The sequence below is a fragment of the Puma concolor genome, chromosome B1 (genome assembly GCF_028749965.1).
Source record: "Puma concolor isolate L17-30 chromosome B1, mPumCon1.1.hap2, whole genome shotgun sequence".
Lineage (NCBI taxonomy): Eukaryota > Metazoa > Chordata > Mammalia > Carnivora > Felidae > Puma > Puma concolor.
Window position 1 is genome coordinate 88566455 of NC_141670.1, and position 16011 is coordinate 88582465.

Genomic DNA, 16011 nt, shown 5'->3' on the forward strand with positions numbered 1-16011 from the left:
AAAGACAGGCTACCTCTGCTCCCGGTGTTGCTGTTTCTAAGGCATCTCCCTGCACACTTCCCTCACCTCTTGGCCCGGCCTTCCCAGCTCCACATCTCCCATCCAAGAGGCAGCCCAGAGCACAGGACATCCTGACTATCTTGTTCTCATATTTCTCCTAACAGACACATCTTGTCTGTCCCATTTTTAAGTGTCTAGGATACAAATTTCCACCTAGCAGTTACGGTCAGGTGATCCATTTAATCAAGTAATTGAAAGGGAAGCTTCTTTCTATGTATCCTGTACCCTATTAGAAAAATTAAAACTTTCTGATTTTCATAGTATTTTTTCATGATGGTGTGTGGTCTGTCTTCCTTTATTTTAATAATAAATAATAGTTAAATTTTAAAATACCAAAAATTATGTGGAAGAAAAGTAACACCACCTATTATGTCATGATTACATAAAATAAAAACACTTGTTACTCTGATGTTTTGCTTCCCCTCCCCCCGTGGGTGTATGTGCGTGTGTTTGTTCCACGCACGTCTGTATTGCATTATATTGGGATAAATGCACATATGCATTTTTCTTTGTAACTTTGGCATTACATTATAGATTTATGTGTTTATTTACTGTCTGTTTCCCCTGTGGGGGTCAGGGGGTTTACTGACACAGGACTCCATCTGTGTCATTCACTGTTGTGTCCCCCCCCCCCGCAGCTCGATGGCGCCATGAAGTCTGTCTGCCTCTAGATTTGCTCAGCTTTAGCTCTTTGTTCTTTTAGGTTTATTATTTATTTTTGAGACAGAGAGAGAGAGAGAGAGAGAGTGTGAGTAAGTTGGGGAGGGGCAGAGAGAGAGGGAGAAAGAATCCTAAACAGGCTCCACGCTGGTCAGCTTAGAGCCCGTCAAAGGGCTCGATGTCACGAACCATGATGCTTAACCGATGGAAGCACCCAGGCACCCCAAGTTTTTTGCACTTATTATTCATCTAGACCTATACTGCTTTTTTTTCATTTAATGTCATTTCATTGGATTTTCTTAGATCTCTAACATCCTTGTAAACGCCATTTTTAATGGTGGTATCATATCTCATTGGGTAGGTATACCAACAATTACTCATGTTTCTGGGAGCATTAAAATGTTTCCAATTTCTTTTAGGGTGAAAGTGATGTATTATACATTTAATATAGAAATCTTTTTGTATATTCAATTATTTCTTTAAGAAGATTGCTGAAAGGGAAGTACTATGTCAAAGGTGATGGACTCTCAAAAAAGTCTCTTTTTGTGTTGCCAAGTTGCTTTCCAAATTGGGTACATCCGTTTCCTCACTCAACAGCAGTAGTTAAGAACACTTAATCAGAATTGACTATAATTTACAAAAATCTTTGTTAATTGAAAAGCAAAAGTGATAGCTCATTGTTTTAAATTACATTTTTTAAATCATATATAAGGCTTAATACTTGTCCCAAGTTTAGTAGCTGTATGTGATTGCCATTTTGAGGCATGAATATTTGTGATTCAACAGAATTCTTTTTTTTTTTTAATTTTTTAATGTTTATTTTATTTTTGAGAGAGAGAGAGTGAGAGAGAGACAGAGTGTGAACAGGAGAGGGACAGAGAGGGAGACACAGAATCTGAAACAGACTCCAGGCTCTGAGCTGTCAGCACAGAGCCCAATGCGGGGCTTGAACTCCCAAACTGTGAGATCATGACCTGAGACAAAGTCGGATGCTTAACTGACTAAGCCACTCAGGAGCCCCAACAGAATTCTTTATATATTATGGGTACTAATTGCTTATTATATTGATTGCAAAATTTGGCCTCAGTTTTTCATGTAACTAAATTTTCTTTATGATTTAGCTTATAGAACTTTGAATTTATATGTAGTAATTTAATAAGTTATGTATTTATATTGATTACATTTAAATATGAGTTTTTTAATATTTCTGTATGTTGGTTTGATATCATAAATCTTTATTCATCCCTGGATCATTTAAATATCACTCATATTTTCTGTTTGTTTCTTCTTTTTGACATTAAGCCTTTTAACTTATCTGGAATGGATTTCTTTAGCATGACATAATGAATGTAGGCTTTTAAATCACCCCCCCCCCCCCCCCCCCGCCGGCCAGTTTTCCAATATCCTAGCATTTACTGAATAGTCATATCACCCCTTAGTTTATGATATTTACTTACTTAGTTTATAATACTCATAAAGTATGACAATTGTTATATATTGTTTTTACATTATATACTGTTGTATTTCAAAGTGATCTATTCTGTTCTACTTGTCTTTCTATTGATACATCAGCCAATTACTATACAATTTTTACTGAAAGTTTTAATATTGTTATCTGGACAGAAAGATGGCCTTAATTATTACTTTTTTTTCTCTGAACAAATTAATATAAATAATAAATTCCCTGAATAAATTAGTATAACATATTTATACGGAGGTGGCTTTTCATGAATATGAGGAAAAACTGTATCATTCTTAGAAATTTAAAGTTCATAATTTTCAAATTATCTTGGTAGCATTATTTTACAATATAATTTGCCCTAAATCAAATTATTCTACATGTATGGTTAAGTCCTTTATAGTCCCAAAATTTCCTTCCCTGTATATTTATTATTTGTTTGTTTTCTATAATTATTAATTTGTTTTCTTCTTTCAGATTTTGAAAATACTAACTAATTAAAGTAACCTACAAGGCATCTGCCAGTGATATGAGTCTTACTTTTCCCCTTTTGGCCTTTCTTTTTTAATCCCTGTACTCTACTAACAGAGTACTTTTTATAATGATTTTCTGTTTTCCAGAATATTTTTTAACTGAATATCAAATACCAAAACATTAATGGAAATATCAGTGGAAACATGAAAAAAAACATTTCCTTGTGATCCTTATAATTGCTGAAACTTCCCTATATGGGTTTAAATATGGATGAAGTTAATTATTTTATATATCTCCAACTAGTTGAATTTATATTCCTGAGAAGAAATCCCTTACCACATAGGTTATAAACATGGTAATAAACACAGTTCCTAAGCAAACATACATGAAAAAGAATAAGATACTTTTTTTTTCCCTTGACATCTTTCTTACCTTTGAACCAAATACCTGTTGGAAAATATTTGAATCATATTTTTATGCATCTTTTAGATGTTTACTACTTTTTTTGCAGGATGAGAATGGCAATGTTGGATTATTTAATTACTAGCCTTTGTTTTCTCGTGGTGGTTTCCATTCCTTTGGTATATTCTAAATTTATGCATAAAATTCAACACGAAAATACACTTGTGCTGCTCTCTCAAATGTCACAGTCAACCAGGAAGCTCAGTGTTCTGACCAGAAGTGTGAGCTGACTGCTCTAATATATTTAGAAATGAGTTTTCCTTGAACTCCTCTCCCTTCCTCATTGACATCATTTCAGCCTGTGTTTCATTTCTATTGGCTGCCTTGTCTAGATTGTGAGGCCTGATCCCTCCCATGGTTCAAACACCCTGTTTGTTTGTATTGCTGACGCCCTACTGATGGCTGGCAGAAGATTGTGCTGTGCTGTGTTTGTGTTTTATGGGGAAATGTTCATGTGTGGCTGCTGTGTTTGATATTAAATCTGAGATGAACTTCAGGAGGTTTCCTGCTTTTTATTAAAAATGATTTTGGCTAGGGGCTGTGTTACCCTGTTCATAAATCAGGTGAACTCAGAGATTTAATAATTTAGAATTCTCATGAGGGTTTGGTAGAATAAATATTTCTTTTCTGTGTTAAAGCTGCCTCTTAACATTTTTTCCCCCTTTTTTCTCTTCATGGCTTGATTTATTAATTTTTTTCAAGTCTTCTTTGGGGAGGATTGTGCAGTTTTGGTCTCATGGCTGTGAAAACAAGGTAAAAGAAAGAGTCAAGATGATAACATAGTTTGGTTGAAGGAATTTAAATTTATAAGTTTTATGAGTCCTCCCATCACTATTGTAAACAAAATTCTATTCAAAAAATTTCTTAAATCCCAAGTTGTATCTTCCGAAATACTTACCTTCTCTCACTGTTTTAATGAACCACATGTCTTAGAAATAAAAGATTGATAAAAAGCAAAAAGAAATAAAAACAAAAAACAAAACAAAACAACAACAACAACAACAAAACCCAGAAACCAAGGAGGCCAGGAACTCTCTCCCTATGTGGTTACAAGCTACACAAAAAGCAGAGGTATCTTTGAGGATGACGAACAGTCCTGGCAACAGCTCTAAAAAATGTTTGCACTAGAGATTTAGAGGCAATACTTTGAGGACACTTCGTGTTGCTCAGTGAATGGCCTCCATTTCTTTGTAGGATTTGGTGTATTATGAATGCATAAAGATATTGAAAAAACTATTAGGAGTTAGAAGACGTTTTGTTTTGTTTTTCTTCATATTGAAAATGATAGGAAATGGGTAGTTCTGGCATTGGGGGAGGCATACTTAGGAAAAGGAGGGAAGATTTCTCTGAGGGGGAGACTTGGTATGAGCCTAACTGACAGGAAGGAGGCAACCATGTTAAGAATGGGGGATGGGGAGTCCTCTGTGTCTTCTTTGAATTTTAGATTCCATCCACGAGAGAATAAACTTTTTGTTGTGGTTGATGTCGTTATCCCTGTACTTACAATGTCTGGCATAAAGAAGATATTTGATAAACATTGATGAAATGAATGAAGTCTTTATAAAGAGCTTGATGGATGCAAATGACAATATTGCTACAAATGTCCTCCTAAAATTCAGATGGGTTTTAAAACTGTGTTCGCAATGAAGTTAGGATAAAAGCTGAGGCATAAAATATAGTGACTTGCAAAGACATTCCATGAGTGCCTAGGATAATATGACCTTGTAATGTGGCCTTCCAGAGGTCTGACCTGATCCACAGATACCATTTTAGAATCTGGAAGAATGGACGGACCACTTTTTCTTTAAATGATCTTTTGTAATGATCAATTTTTTTCAGCCAGGCTGACACTTTGAAGTTTTAATGATGGAAGGTGCTTTGATGTGCTGGTATTCCTGGTTGAGAATAGAATCATAATCTTCAGTGTTCAGGAGAAGAGATTGTAAAGTCAGCATCCTATTTCTTCCTCTGAATGACAGAACAAGGCAAAGGCAGGCATTTCCTTAGAATGCTCTGGTACATGAGTTCCACTGAGTTTTTAAAGTGTTCTGTTAAACAATCTCTATGGATTAGCTTTATTTGCCAAAGTGGTTGAATAATGAACTTTCAAGTAAAATGGACTTTAGACTCTATTAACTCAATAGCCTCTTTAACTGTTAAGGAAGTTTAAACCTTGAGAGATCCAGTGATCTCTTGAGTCCCTTGCTATAGTGACTGGAATGTGACTAGACTCCACCTTAGGATTGGAGTCCAGAAAAATTTTCAAAATTCTATGAAGTTAAAACAAAATCAAAGGTAAAACTCCAGAGAAAAGATGTTGCTAAAAGAAAATTTACACCTGGGATGGTATGTACAATTTTTTTCTTGGTTGTAGGTATTTGGGGAATAGGGCCAAGAGAGAAATTATGAAGGAGAGGGTGGGTAAATGTCAGGATGACTTTAATTTTCCTAGTCCCTCAGTCACTGCCCAGTGTATCTGACTTGAAAAAATTATCCCTAGTGAGAGGTTTGCCTATGAATGCTTGTAGCCTAAGAAAAGGCGCTAGTAAATATAAACTAAAGCACAAAAGCTCATTGTTGGAGGGGATTAACTTTTGAGCAGAAAGATAAAAGATCATGAAATTTCCATTTCTGCTGAGCGTATGAATCTTTGTGAATAGACAGCCTGCGGAGAGGAGAGGGAGGGCTTGCGGGCGATTCTGCTGTTCTGTGGACCTCTGTGACCTCTTCAGGGAGCTGTGAACAGTTCCAATCTGGCGTCTTCATCACCACTTTCTTGACGGTGGCGCATTCTCTCTCTCAGCGGGCGAGGCACTTAGCCCCTCAACCCTACTTCTTCTCATCCTTGCCTCTCCCTACTGCTCCCTCAGGTTGTTGTGTCATGTTCTCTGTGGCCCTACCATGTGGATTTGCCGCTTACTAAAGCCAGGCCATAGCTATTGGCTCCTCTAAGAATTTTTCCTTCGGGACACCGGGGTGGCTCAGTCGGTTAAGCGTCTGACTCTCGATTTTGGCTCAGGTCATGATCTCATGGTTCGTGGGATCGAGCCCCGTGTGGGGCTCTGTGCTGATAGTGTGGAGCCTGCCTGGCTCTCCTCTCTCTCTCTCTCTCTCAAAATAAATAAATAAACTTAATTTTTTAAAAAAGAATTTTTCCCTCAATCACCCTAAGAGTATAAATAGGGACTTGTTGCAGTAAAAAAATTATTTTCAACTTTATAGGGTCGGATATGTCTACACATACCTATATAATCAGTCACATATGGCTCCTTTATGAAACCAATTCATATATTTTCAAAACTGTACTTTAAGAAGCCAGTATTGGATCCAAAAAAATTGATCCAAAGACATCATTTGACTTGTAGATTGTAGAGCAGTGATGTTAAAACTATTTGAAAGCCTCTGTTGTGTGGCAGAATATCAATGCATAAAGTAGGTAAAAGAGGACTGATCTGGTTGAAGCAAGTGAGACCAGGGAGGGGTCTGTCATCTTACCAGTTGTCCAGTATCTGTTCTGACTCCCAGAACACCCAACTGGAAACTCAGTTATCTACCTGACCAGCAGATATCAAAGTGAAATTATTACTAATAATTAGCTTTGTCACTGTTGGTCGGAAATGTTGCAGACAATTTTTGGTGTAGAAGCAGTAGTTTTTCGTCACGGTTGAACGTTTCCAGGTTGACCTGTTCCATTTCTTATCGTGTGACTGATCAGAAGTGTGACCGGACCTGACTTACGCACAGAGTAAGAGAAATAGTATCAGTTCCTTCTAAGGTATGTGTTTATGGCCTGAGTGGGTTTTGACTCTAATTCCCATTTACTATGCCAAAGTGGGTATATTTATTTTATGTTGCCGTGTTCTTGGCATAAGATTACATTTATTTAACATTGCACTGTCTTATTATATGTCCTTGGTCAAAACAAGAGGCAATTGTGCTCTGACCTTTGTTGAATTGGTGGCAACTGGCAGAAGTGTAGGGGATTTTGTATCTTAAAGTAGAGAGCGGTGGGGTCTATCTTTGCCCTGTTGAATAATGATGAATTTTCCCTATCCTACTATTTTCAGATATGAATGTTTTTAGTTGATTTTTATAATTTGGGACCTTATTTTAAGGATTTTATATCTTAATTTTATATATTATACAACAATATAATGTAGGATACAATTTGGTGATGACCAATTTTAAGTCTTATATGAACTAATTAACTGAGATCTTGATATAATGAGCAGCCTTTCATTCCTTTATTAGGGCAATGCCAGCTGCTACAGCAAACAAATGACAAATTTTCAAGGACTTTAAAACATCAAAAATTTCGGTTTTGATTTCCAGTTGGTGTCCCTCGCTAACCGGTGGGCTTTCCTACACATGTTGATTCTGTGACCTCGCTTCCTTCCTTAGTGTGGCTTTGCCACTGTATGGATTCTCTGCACATGGCTGTCCATTAGGGAGGGGGGTGTCAGGTCAAGTCACTTATAATCACCTTGGCCTTTACTTGCCACATCAATCGACACCAAGAATGAGTCCCATTCCCACCTAGATACAGGAGAGTCTGGCAAGTGTAGCCTATCCGGGTAGCTGCTTCTTGGGAATAACTTCTGCTCTGGAAAGAGGGACACAAAATTGTGGTAGGGAGTTAAATGTTTCAGCCATACATCTGAATCTTGGGAACTCCGTTATGATAGAACAGTTCACTGAGATGTTGCATTCTTCTAGTGTATGTCAGGCCAAATCCTGAGGGAAATAATGAAATTTTAAAAGGCGGGTTGTAAAAACAGTGTAACAGAAATAAGAATTGAACATCAGTGTGAAATTCATTGTTATTTAAATAATGTATCTTTTTGGTAGTTTAATTGCTAACATCTTATTGGAAACCAATTTTGGTTTTGTACGTTCAGACGTGCCTACTAATATTGTTATGCTTACTCACGATAAATACTAATAACTGTAATATATCTAGAAGACATACCATAAATCTCTAGAAAATGAGAAAAAAATGAGATGTAGACAATGTTAATTTTTTTTGTATGAAACTCAGGCAAACGAAAATTTACTCTCAAGCTACATTTTGCTGAATAATTTTATTTAGTGATGAATTTATTCTAATAGGATAAAAAAGTGAAGGGTTCTTTTAGGGATTAAATGCTTATACCAATTCTTCTGATTGCTTATCACCGTATGTTTCTGAATTGTAAGTTTCCATGTTCTTTTTTCTATTTGGTTTCGCTGTACCTTTCTCCTTACATTTTCCCATGAGCCTTCTTCAGCCCTGCCGCCTTTTAATCTGTGTCTGTTCATTTCTTACATCTCTCTACAGGTCTCTCTGTCTTCTCTTTCTGTTTATGGAGTTCTTCATCTGTGGACAATGGAGAATGGTGAGATTTAGATTAGACCTCAGCGGTATTGAAATTTAAAGTGTCTCAGTGAAAACATCCATAGCCTTGCTGTGATACTTATTGTAAGGAGCAGAGGGCAGGTGTTTAATGCCTGAAGTCAGTGGGATCGCCGTGTACCTTTATATGACAATCTGCTTGTCACATCTCTGTGTTCATCCTTGGCCCAGAAATTGTCATTAAGTTAGAACATGAACATGGTTCTTCCTCTTGCTACATTTTTTTTCAGTGACAACCCACACCTTTCCCCCCACTACTTACTATGTTTCCTCAAGTGCATTTCTTTCATGTTATTAACAGCCCGATTCCCACTCACAGTGGATAACTAGAGATACAGCAATAGCACTAAACGACAATGAGGCAAAATCATTGAAAACACACAAAGGAATTTGTGATTCCAGCCATCTGTAATCTAATTGTTTCGAGTCCTGGAAAATTATCAAATACACTTATTTGTAATTCAATCCCTGCTAGAAATGTCAGAAATCACATAGCCAGCTAGTACAATTACGTGTCCAGGGCTCTTTGGAGAGTTCGGTATGAGCAGGAATCAGGGAGAGTGTATAAAAATGTATAGAAGAAAAACCATGTGAATGAAAAATATGGATTGATTTTCTTTAAGGTATACTTTTTACTTATCTTTTTGTCCATAACGTATGACTGAAGTTTGAGGAGTGAGATGAAATTAACAGCAGTGTGTAAACAGAGTGATTCAGCAAAAATTAATTAATTCATTGATCAGTGGATACAAAAAAGGGAAATAAGAGATGCTTGAGTCATTTCTGTGTCAGTTCTACAGAAAAGCTTCCAAGGCCTTCATAGGGCAATTATAAAGAAAATGTGAAGCAAGTATGATTCTAAAATAAAAACTTGGAATCAAAAGGTACTTAATATAATTTTATTTTTTATTATTACTATTTTTTTAATGTGTATTCATTTTTGAGAGAGAGAGAAAAAGCATGAACAGGGGAGGGGCAGAGGGAGAGGGAGACACAGAATCTGAAGTTGGTTCCAGGCTCTGAGCTGTTGGCACAGAACCTGATGTGAAGCTCGAACTCACACACTGTGAGATCATGACCTGAGCCAAAGTTGACACTTAACCGACTGAGCCACCCAGGCGCCCCTGGTACTTAATATAATTTCGAATACTTGATGTTGAGATGAATCACAGTTATGTTTCAATTATATATAAATAAATAGTGCATAGTTTATTAATAGAATTAAAATATTCTGAAAATTAATGTTTTAGTTTTTTTTTCTATCTCACATATTGAGAAGTTTACCATTTTCTTGTTCTTCTTAATCCTTCCTTTTCTCCCTCCCTCCTTTCTCCTGCATGTCACAAGTGCATGTTAAAATATTAATGATTTTTAAGTAGAAAGTGTGAAGCATCAATCACTTCTGTAGAAGATTCTTGAACACAAAAGAGTAGGCTTTAACAGAACTGACTGTCATCATGCCCAGTTCCACGGCTCAAAGACAATTTTAGATGCCCTAGGATCAGTGAGTTCTGTGGTCCCCACTGTGTGTATCCAACACAGGGGATTGTGTGAAACTTATTTTGGTTCACACAAATCTCAGAAGATTTTGATCAAGTTATAAAACAATTTTAGGACTATCCCAAATTCAAGGGATTGCCGAATTACTCATATGGTTTGAAAATCAGAAATCCCTATAACCTTCAGGTATCCTCAGGTATCTGGAGAATCAAGCTAGATTTACTCATTCTGTGTTTGTAGCAAGAGTTTTTATTTTTAGCCAATGTAAAGCACTGGAAACAATGGTCATTTCTGACGCTCTGTCATACAGTTGCAAAGCATATTAAAACATGCGTTCTATGCTGCATTATTTGCAAGTTTATTTGTGATCACTGTTTGGTGCATGAAGAAATACACTTGGCTTAAAATGTGTCGCATTGTTACATTCAGCCTTCTGATATTTGTGCTACTTATATAAAATATAACACATCTTTGTCAGCATGTAAGAATCCTAGGGATCTTGTACAGGGAGGTAAAGTAGGCACAAAGCAGCCATGATATCATGGCAGGATATACCGTGAATGTGAAACTTGGAGCTGGGAGGTTCAAGTAGCAGCCCTCCCACTTAGGATTTTTGTGGCCTTGGCCACAGCACTTAACCTTTCTGAGCCTTGGTTTCCTCATTTGGAAATGGTGGGAATCATTTCAGGAACTTATTTCATTCGGTTGTTGTGAATTTTGTTTGTTATTTGTTTATACTCTCATTCCACAAAGGATTTGAAATGGCATGTGTATATTTGAAGATAAAATGTATTTGTCAGTGCTTTGTAGATTACACAAATGTAAGCTACCAGCCATTACTTTGGGGACCTTTTGGGTTCCTGGGGAAGTCTATTCCTTAGAATGAAGCATTTTAAAGCAGATGTTCCAGACAGTTCTATTTCACAATTTCAAATAAAACAAATATTTATCCATGTGTGACATAGACTGGTTATAGGTGCCAATTTAAAATAAACCCGCGGGAAAAGAAGACTCTCCAAGGCCTTTTGGCTGAAAACTAAGTGCAGCTAATAAAATTATTGGATTCTCACATACTTAATGGCCCTTAATTGAGAAGGTTATGTACAATGACTAGAGGTCTTAAGGAGTAACGCTTCAAAATACATTTGTGTTTTGTTAAGCATCACAAACATGCATAAACATTTGAAAAAGAGTAGAGCTCATAGGTGTGAGTCATTTTTCTTCAGCTTAAAGACAGTGCTTTTGTTGCACTTAGAATTGAAGGATACCTCACAAGAACACAGAGGCTTTGAAATACCAGTGGTCTGCTAGTTCCTTTAATTCGTTTTATTATCATGTGCCATTTGCCTTAATCTGGAGTTGCTAACCGTGCTTATCTGCCCTCTGCATCTAAAGCCTCCAGAAAGATTGCTCTGGCATGGCCTAATAGCTTTTATCAGCTCACCCAGTGGCTCTTAAGCTTTGATGCTTGAAACTCAGGAGTTAACCACACGGTGCCAAGCCCTTCTGAACACGTCAACTGCTTTCCTCCGTAATTGATTGCTGTTTATGCCAAGGCAGCCACAAACCCTTCTCCTCCTTCCCTTTGTCAAAGTGAAATGGAACCTAAGGACAGAAGATAGTGGCTCTTTTGCCACACGCCCTCCAACTCTCATGGCCTAATTTGCTCAGAGAGGAATTACTTCTGGACCTATGCATTGCCACAAGGTTGGACCCTCTCTCACTTTTGTCTTCTGCTGTAAGCGCCTTTGATTTTTCGGTCTAGTCTCTATATAGTATATCTGAGCTGATAGTAAAATTGTTAATAATCTATACATTTTGGCTTCTCTGGCAGACATGCTTGCTTTTCCTCCTTTTCTATGAAAATTGTCTAGGGAAATTTACTTATTTAATTTTTTAGAGAGAGAGAGAGAGAGAGACAGAGCATGAGTGGGGGAAGGGAGGAGGGGCAGAGAGAATGAGAGAGAGAGAGAGAGGGAGGCACAGCATCTGAAGCAGGCTCTAGGCTCTGAGCTGTCAGCACAGAGCCCAACGTAGGTCTTGAACCCACAAACCGTGAGATCGTGACGTAAGCCAAAGTCGGATGCTTAACTGACTGAGCTACCCAGGTGCCCCTGTCTAGGGAAATGTATTAAGTGAGCCTCTATTGTCTTTTAAATCTAAAAAAATACCCCATTTCTAAACACTGAAACTTCTGAAAACATTCACTTGACATTCCAGTTCATGTTGTACAGAAAAATTATAAAAATCATGGAATAAGTTTTTTTCCCCACCCTTATAGTAAATAAAGCTGCATTTTCAATGACTGCATGAGACATACAGACTTGAGAAGAGTTTTGCAATAAACGTTATATTCAGCAATTATGATTTCTCTGAAAATGAACAGTTAAGAGGCCGAGGGTCCACATGCATGAGAGAGAGTACGCTTTAGTGGTTAGAATGCTCTGACTTTAGCTAGCATGGATCAGCTGAATTCTGGGTTCCCATTTACCAGTTGTCTATCCTCAAACAGTTATTTAAACTCTCCAAGACTTCATTTCCTCACATATGAAATGGTGATGATGTTCCGAACTCACAGGATATTCGGGAGATAAAATGAGGCGAATATGTAAAGCACCTAATAAAATACTGGGCACATAATACCCACCAAGTTAATGGCGGCAGCTATTGCTGTGATTTTTGTTGTTGACAAGCTGAGAAAAAAAGTTGCATTCTTTTTTTTTAGTGTTCCTTCTGCTAAAGTCAATTTAGAAAACTTCCCTCAGACATACCATAATCTCTAAGCAGGAAACAGGCAGCCTTGGAAGAGCAGAGTTTAGAGACTGGATTCTATGTGGGGAGGGCCACAGCCCAAATCTCAGACTGCCTTCTCCCTGCTAATTTGTAGCATCATATGATGTGACTGTACCACCTGTCCTGGAGAGGTTAGTGACTCCTCTGCACCTAACAATGTCACCTCAATTTTTATTAACAGGAACTTTACACTTCTTAATCTCATTCTTGCAAGGAAAAGAGAATCTTTTTTCCCCCCTTCTCCCTCCCACTGCTCTCCCCCAGAGAAAGAGCTTAACACACCATTTGGGATGTTATAAAAATGGAAAAGACTCAAGTTTAAAATAATATAGCGGGTGGTTGAAAAGCTGCACATCTACCTTCACGTTCGCCTTCTTAGTCCTTTGCGTTTGCATGTAGCCTTTCTTTCAAAGAAACAATTCATCTTTAATATGTCTTATGTCATTCACTCCTTTATATCTAATTGGCCCAGTGATTTCCTCCGCTTAAATGTAGCATTTATCAATCACAACTAGCAATGCATGTTATGGTGTTAACAGAAAATTCCACAGGACCCTCTTCACGCTGGGGAAAGGGAACATCTGCTACTTTTATATTAGGATGCCAGGATTTAGAGGTCAATGTGTTTCCCCATCAAGGCTTAAGGCTTTGGGGATCAGGGGAAGTGTCAGGCTCCAAGCAGCATAATGAATGGCAGTTGCTGACTGGTGAGGTTTGCCTGTTCTCAACGGGGGATAGTGCTGTTCAGCATAATGAGCTGGGTCTCTGTGTGCTAAACGTACCCAGCTTGGGGAGGGAGGCAGACTCTGCCTCCCCCACCCCCCACCCCCACCTCCAAGTTCCGAACTGTATTTTCATCTTGGAAGAAATTATATTGAGATCTTCATTAGTGGCACCCAGCAGGGTTAAGGCTCCATGAGGGCTGATAAGCTCTATGGCTAAAAAAAACCCATCAGCCTTTGTGCAGGGAGCTGAAGGTTTAAGTTGCTTGAACTGGAAAGAGTCTGAAGAGGTGATTATGTTAAGCAAGTAATGTGTATCGGTAACATGGAATCAAATTATTAGGGTCAGTAACTCCTGGCTTTCCCAGTGCATTAAATGAAGACATAACATTGCATTTGTGCCGGGTTCTTCTTGATGCCACGAGTGTCAGCACTGACCAGTCATATGTACTTCACAGCATGTCACCTCTAATTTCATGGGATTATCTGCACTGTTGCTTTAATAGATACTCATGATCTTCAGCTTCCTTTGAACTCACAGCAGGGCAGTGCAAAGTCAATATTGTGGGCACTTCTGTGCTTTTTGTGTTACATATAAAATTATTATTACTATCATTGAGAAAGGGAGATATATCTTGCTCTCATGCTTCCAAAAGCGTGCAACTTACTTGCTGATGAGGGAAGCTACCGAAGGGGAAAAACTGAATGGGAAAGACCTTTCTGAAGGTTAGTGTTAGAAAGGTGTCAAGGCAGTAACTTAGTATTAGAGAGGTATAGAGGACCATGGTTCTCAAAGAATGGTCCCCTGGCCAGTCACATGGGAATTGCCCAGGAACTTGTCAGAAATGCAAATCCTACTGAATCAGAAACTCAAGGTGGGTTCAGCAAACTGTGTTTTGAGAAGCCTTCCAGGAGGTGGCTGTATGCTCAAGTGTGAGAGACACTGCTATGGCATTTACGGGGGACCAGAATGGGATAGACCCATTTGTTCTGGGGGTAGAGAAGTAGAGAAGACAAATGAAGTATCTGCTCCCATGGACCTTATCAAATTACAGAGGAATATGTAGTACTTCTCCCCAGTAAAACACACATACAACAACAGATCCTGTAATTATCGTGTATACCATTTTAGTCTTTGTCTGAATCAGCCTGTTATCCTATCGTCTTTGCTTTCAGAGAATGACTAACAAAAGATGACTAATAAGCAATTCCTTTGTGCATTTCAGAACCATCCCCCTTGCAATCTGTATATCCATGGCCATCGTCACCACCGGCTACGTGCTAACAAATGTGGCCTACTTTACGACCATTAGTGCTGAGGAGCTGTTGCTTTCAAATGCAGTGGCAGTGGTAAGTCCAAGTTGGGAACATGCCAATTTGAATTTAGGTTAATGAGTTGATGCAATTTTACAGTAGTTCCCTCCAGCAGAAAGTGTTTTGAAATTCAGTAATCTTTTCTTGACCTGAATGATAATGAGTATATAAAAAATTTAGAACACACCTTAGCAATTCCATTTAACTGAGACAGCCAAAGTCCTATATGGTTTCCTGCATTGTTCATTTCCTGTAAAACATTTCCACATATACGTGCTGGGAAACACATTTCCACATGTGCATGTTGAATAGAAGATACTTTTCCAACGTGACTTTAAGGATAGGTGGGCAGTTACTGAACTTAAATGAATGTATTTTCTGGCATGCAAATTGTGATTTATTCTTTATTCTTTCCTGTTCATAAACTTTTCAAATGCTGAGTTCAAATCTTTTTTCCAAAGTACCACTTAAGAATTTCCAAAGGACCATACATATTTGTTTTTTCTAGTCTATCCTTTTGAATACCAGTAATGGGATATTATTAATTTTAGGAAATACTGAGTTATTCAAAGTTAAGCAGATGTCATTGCTCTAGCACTTCTCAGAATACTAAAGATGCTAATGTGCATTTTAACTCCCTAAGAAGTGGATACTTATAATTTTACAACACTTTCCAAAATTTATTTGACCTCAGGACCATCTTTGCTCTCAAAGGTCATGTTACAGGAATGCTATTCTGTGACACATACTTTTATTTTGTATCAAAACTTAGCTGGTAAAGGAGCATTTCTTTGTGACCTCATAACAATGAAGGGTGAAAATATAACTTCCCATCGCTAGATGTCAGTTCCTTTTAAAATAGTCACTATTACCTCATATCGGCAACATCCACAGGGAACAAATTATCTCATTTCGTGTGAACCTCCGTGCGTGTTCGCTGTATTAAAACAAGACTTTGCCGCTGCTGTAAGTCCTAACAGACAACCAAATGTACAAAGTTTGCTAATGTCGGGTCAGTCATCTCATCTTCCCAGACAAAGGGCAGCACTTACTCTTTGAGTGCAACATGTCCCATTAATTACATAGCACCAGCTGCATCAAGGACAACTAAAGAATCCCACATAGTGGTTGTTGGGTTTTTGTTTTTTGGTTTTTTTTGAAAATACATCCTTCAT

General features: G+C 37.9%; 1 protein-coding gene across 2 annotated transcripts in view; it reads left to right on the forward strand.

Moving 5' to 3' along the window:
• SLC7A11 (solute carrier family 7 member 11) overlaps positions 1-16011 on the forward strand; it is a 125697-nt gene that overhangs the window by 41464 nt on the left and 68222 nt on the right. For both annotated transcript variants that reach the window (XR_015250217.1, XM_025921735.2), the window contains exon 7: positions 14749-14872. Coding sequence is in view for 1 of the 2 variants with exons in the window: in XM_025921735.2 (XP_025777520.1) it covers positions 14749-14872 (124 nt within the window). In the remaining variant the exon portion in view is untranslated. The remainder of the gene's footprint in view (positions 1-14748; positions 14873-16011) is intronic.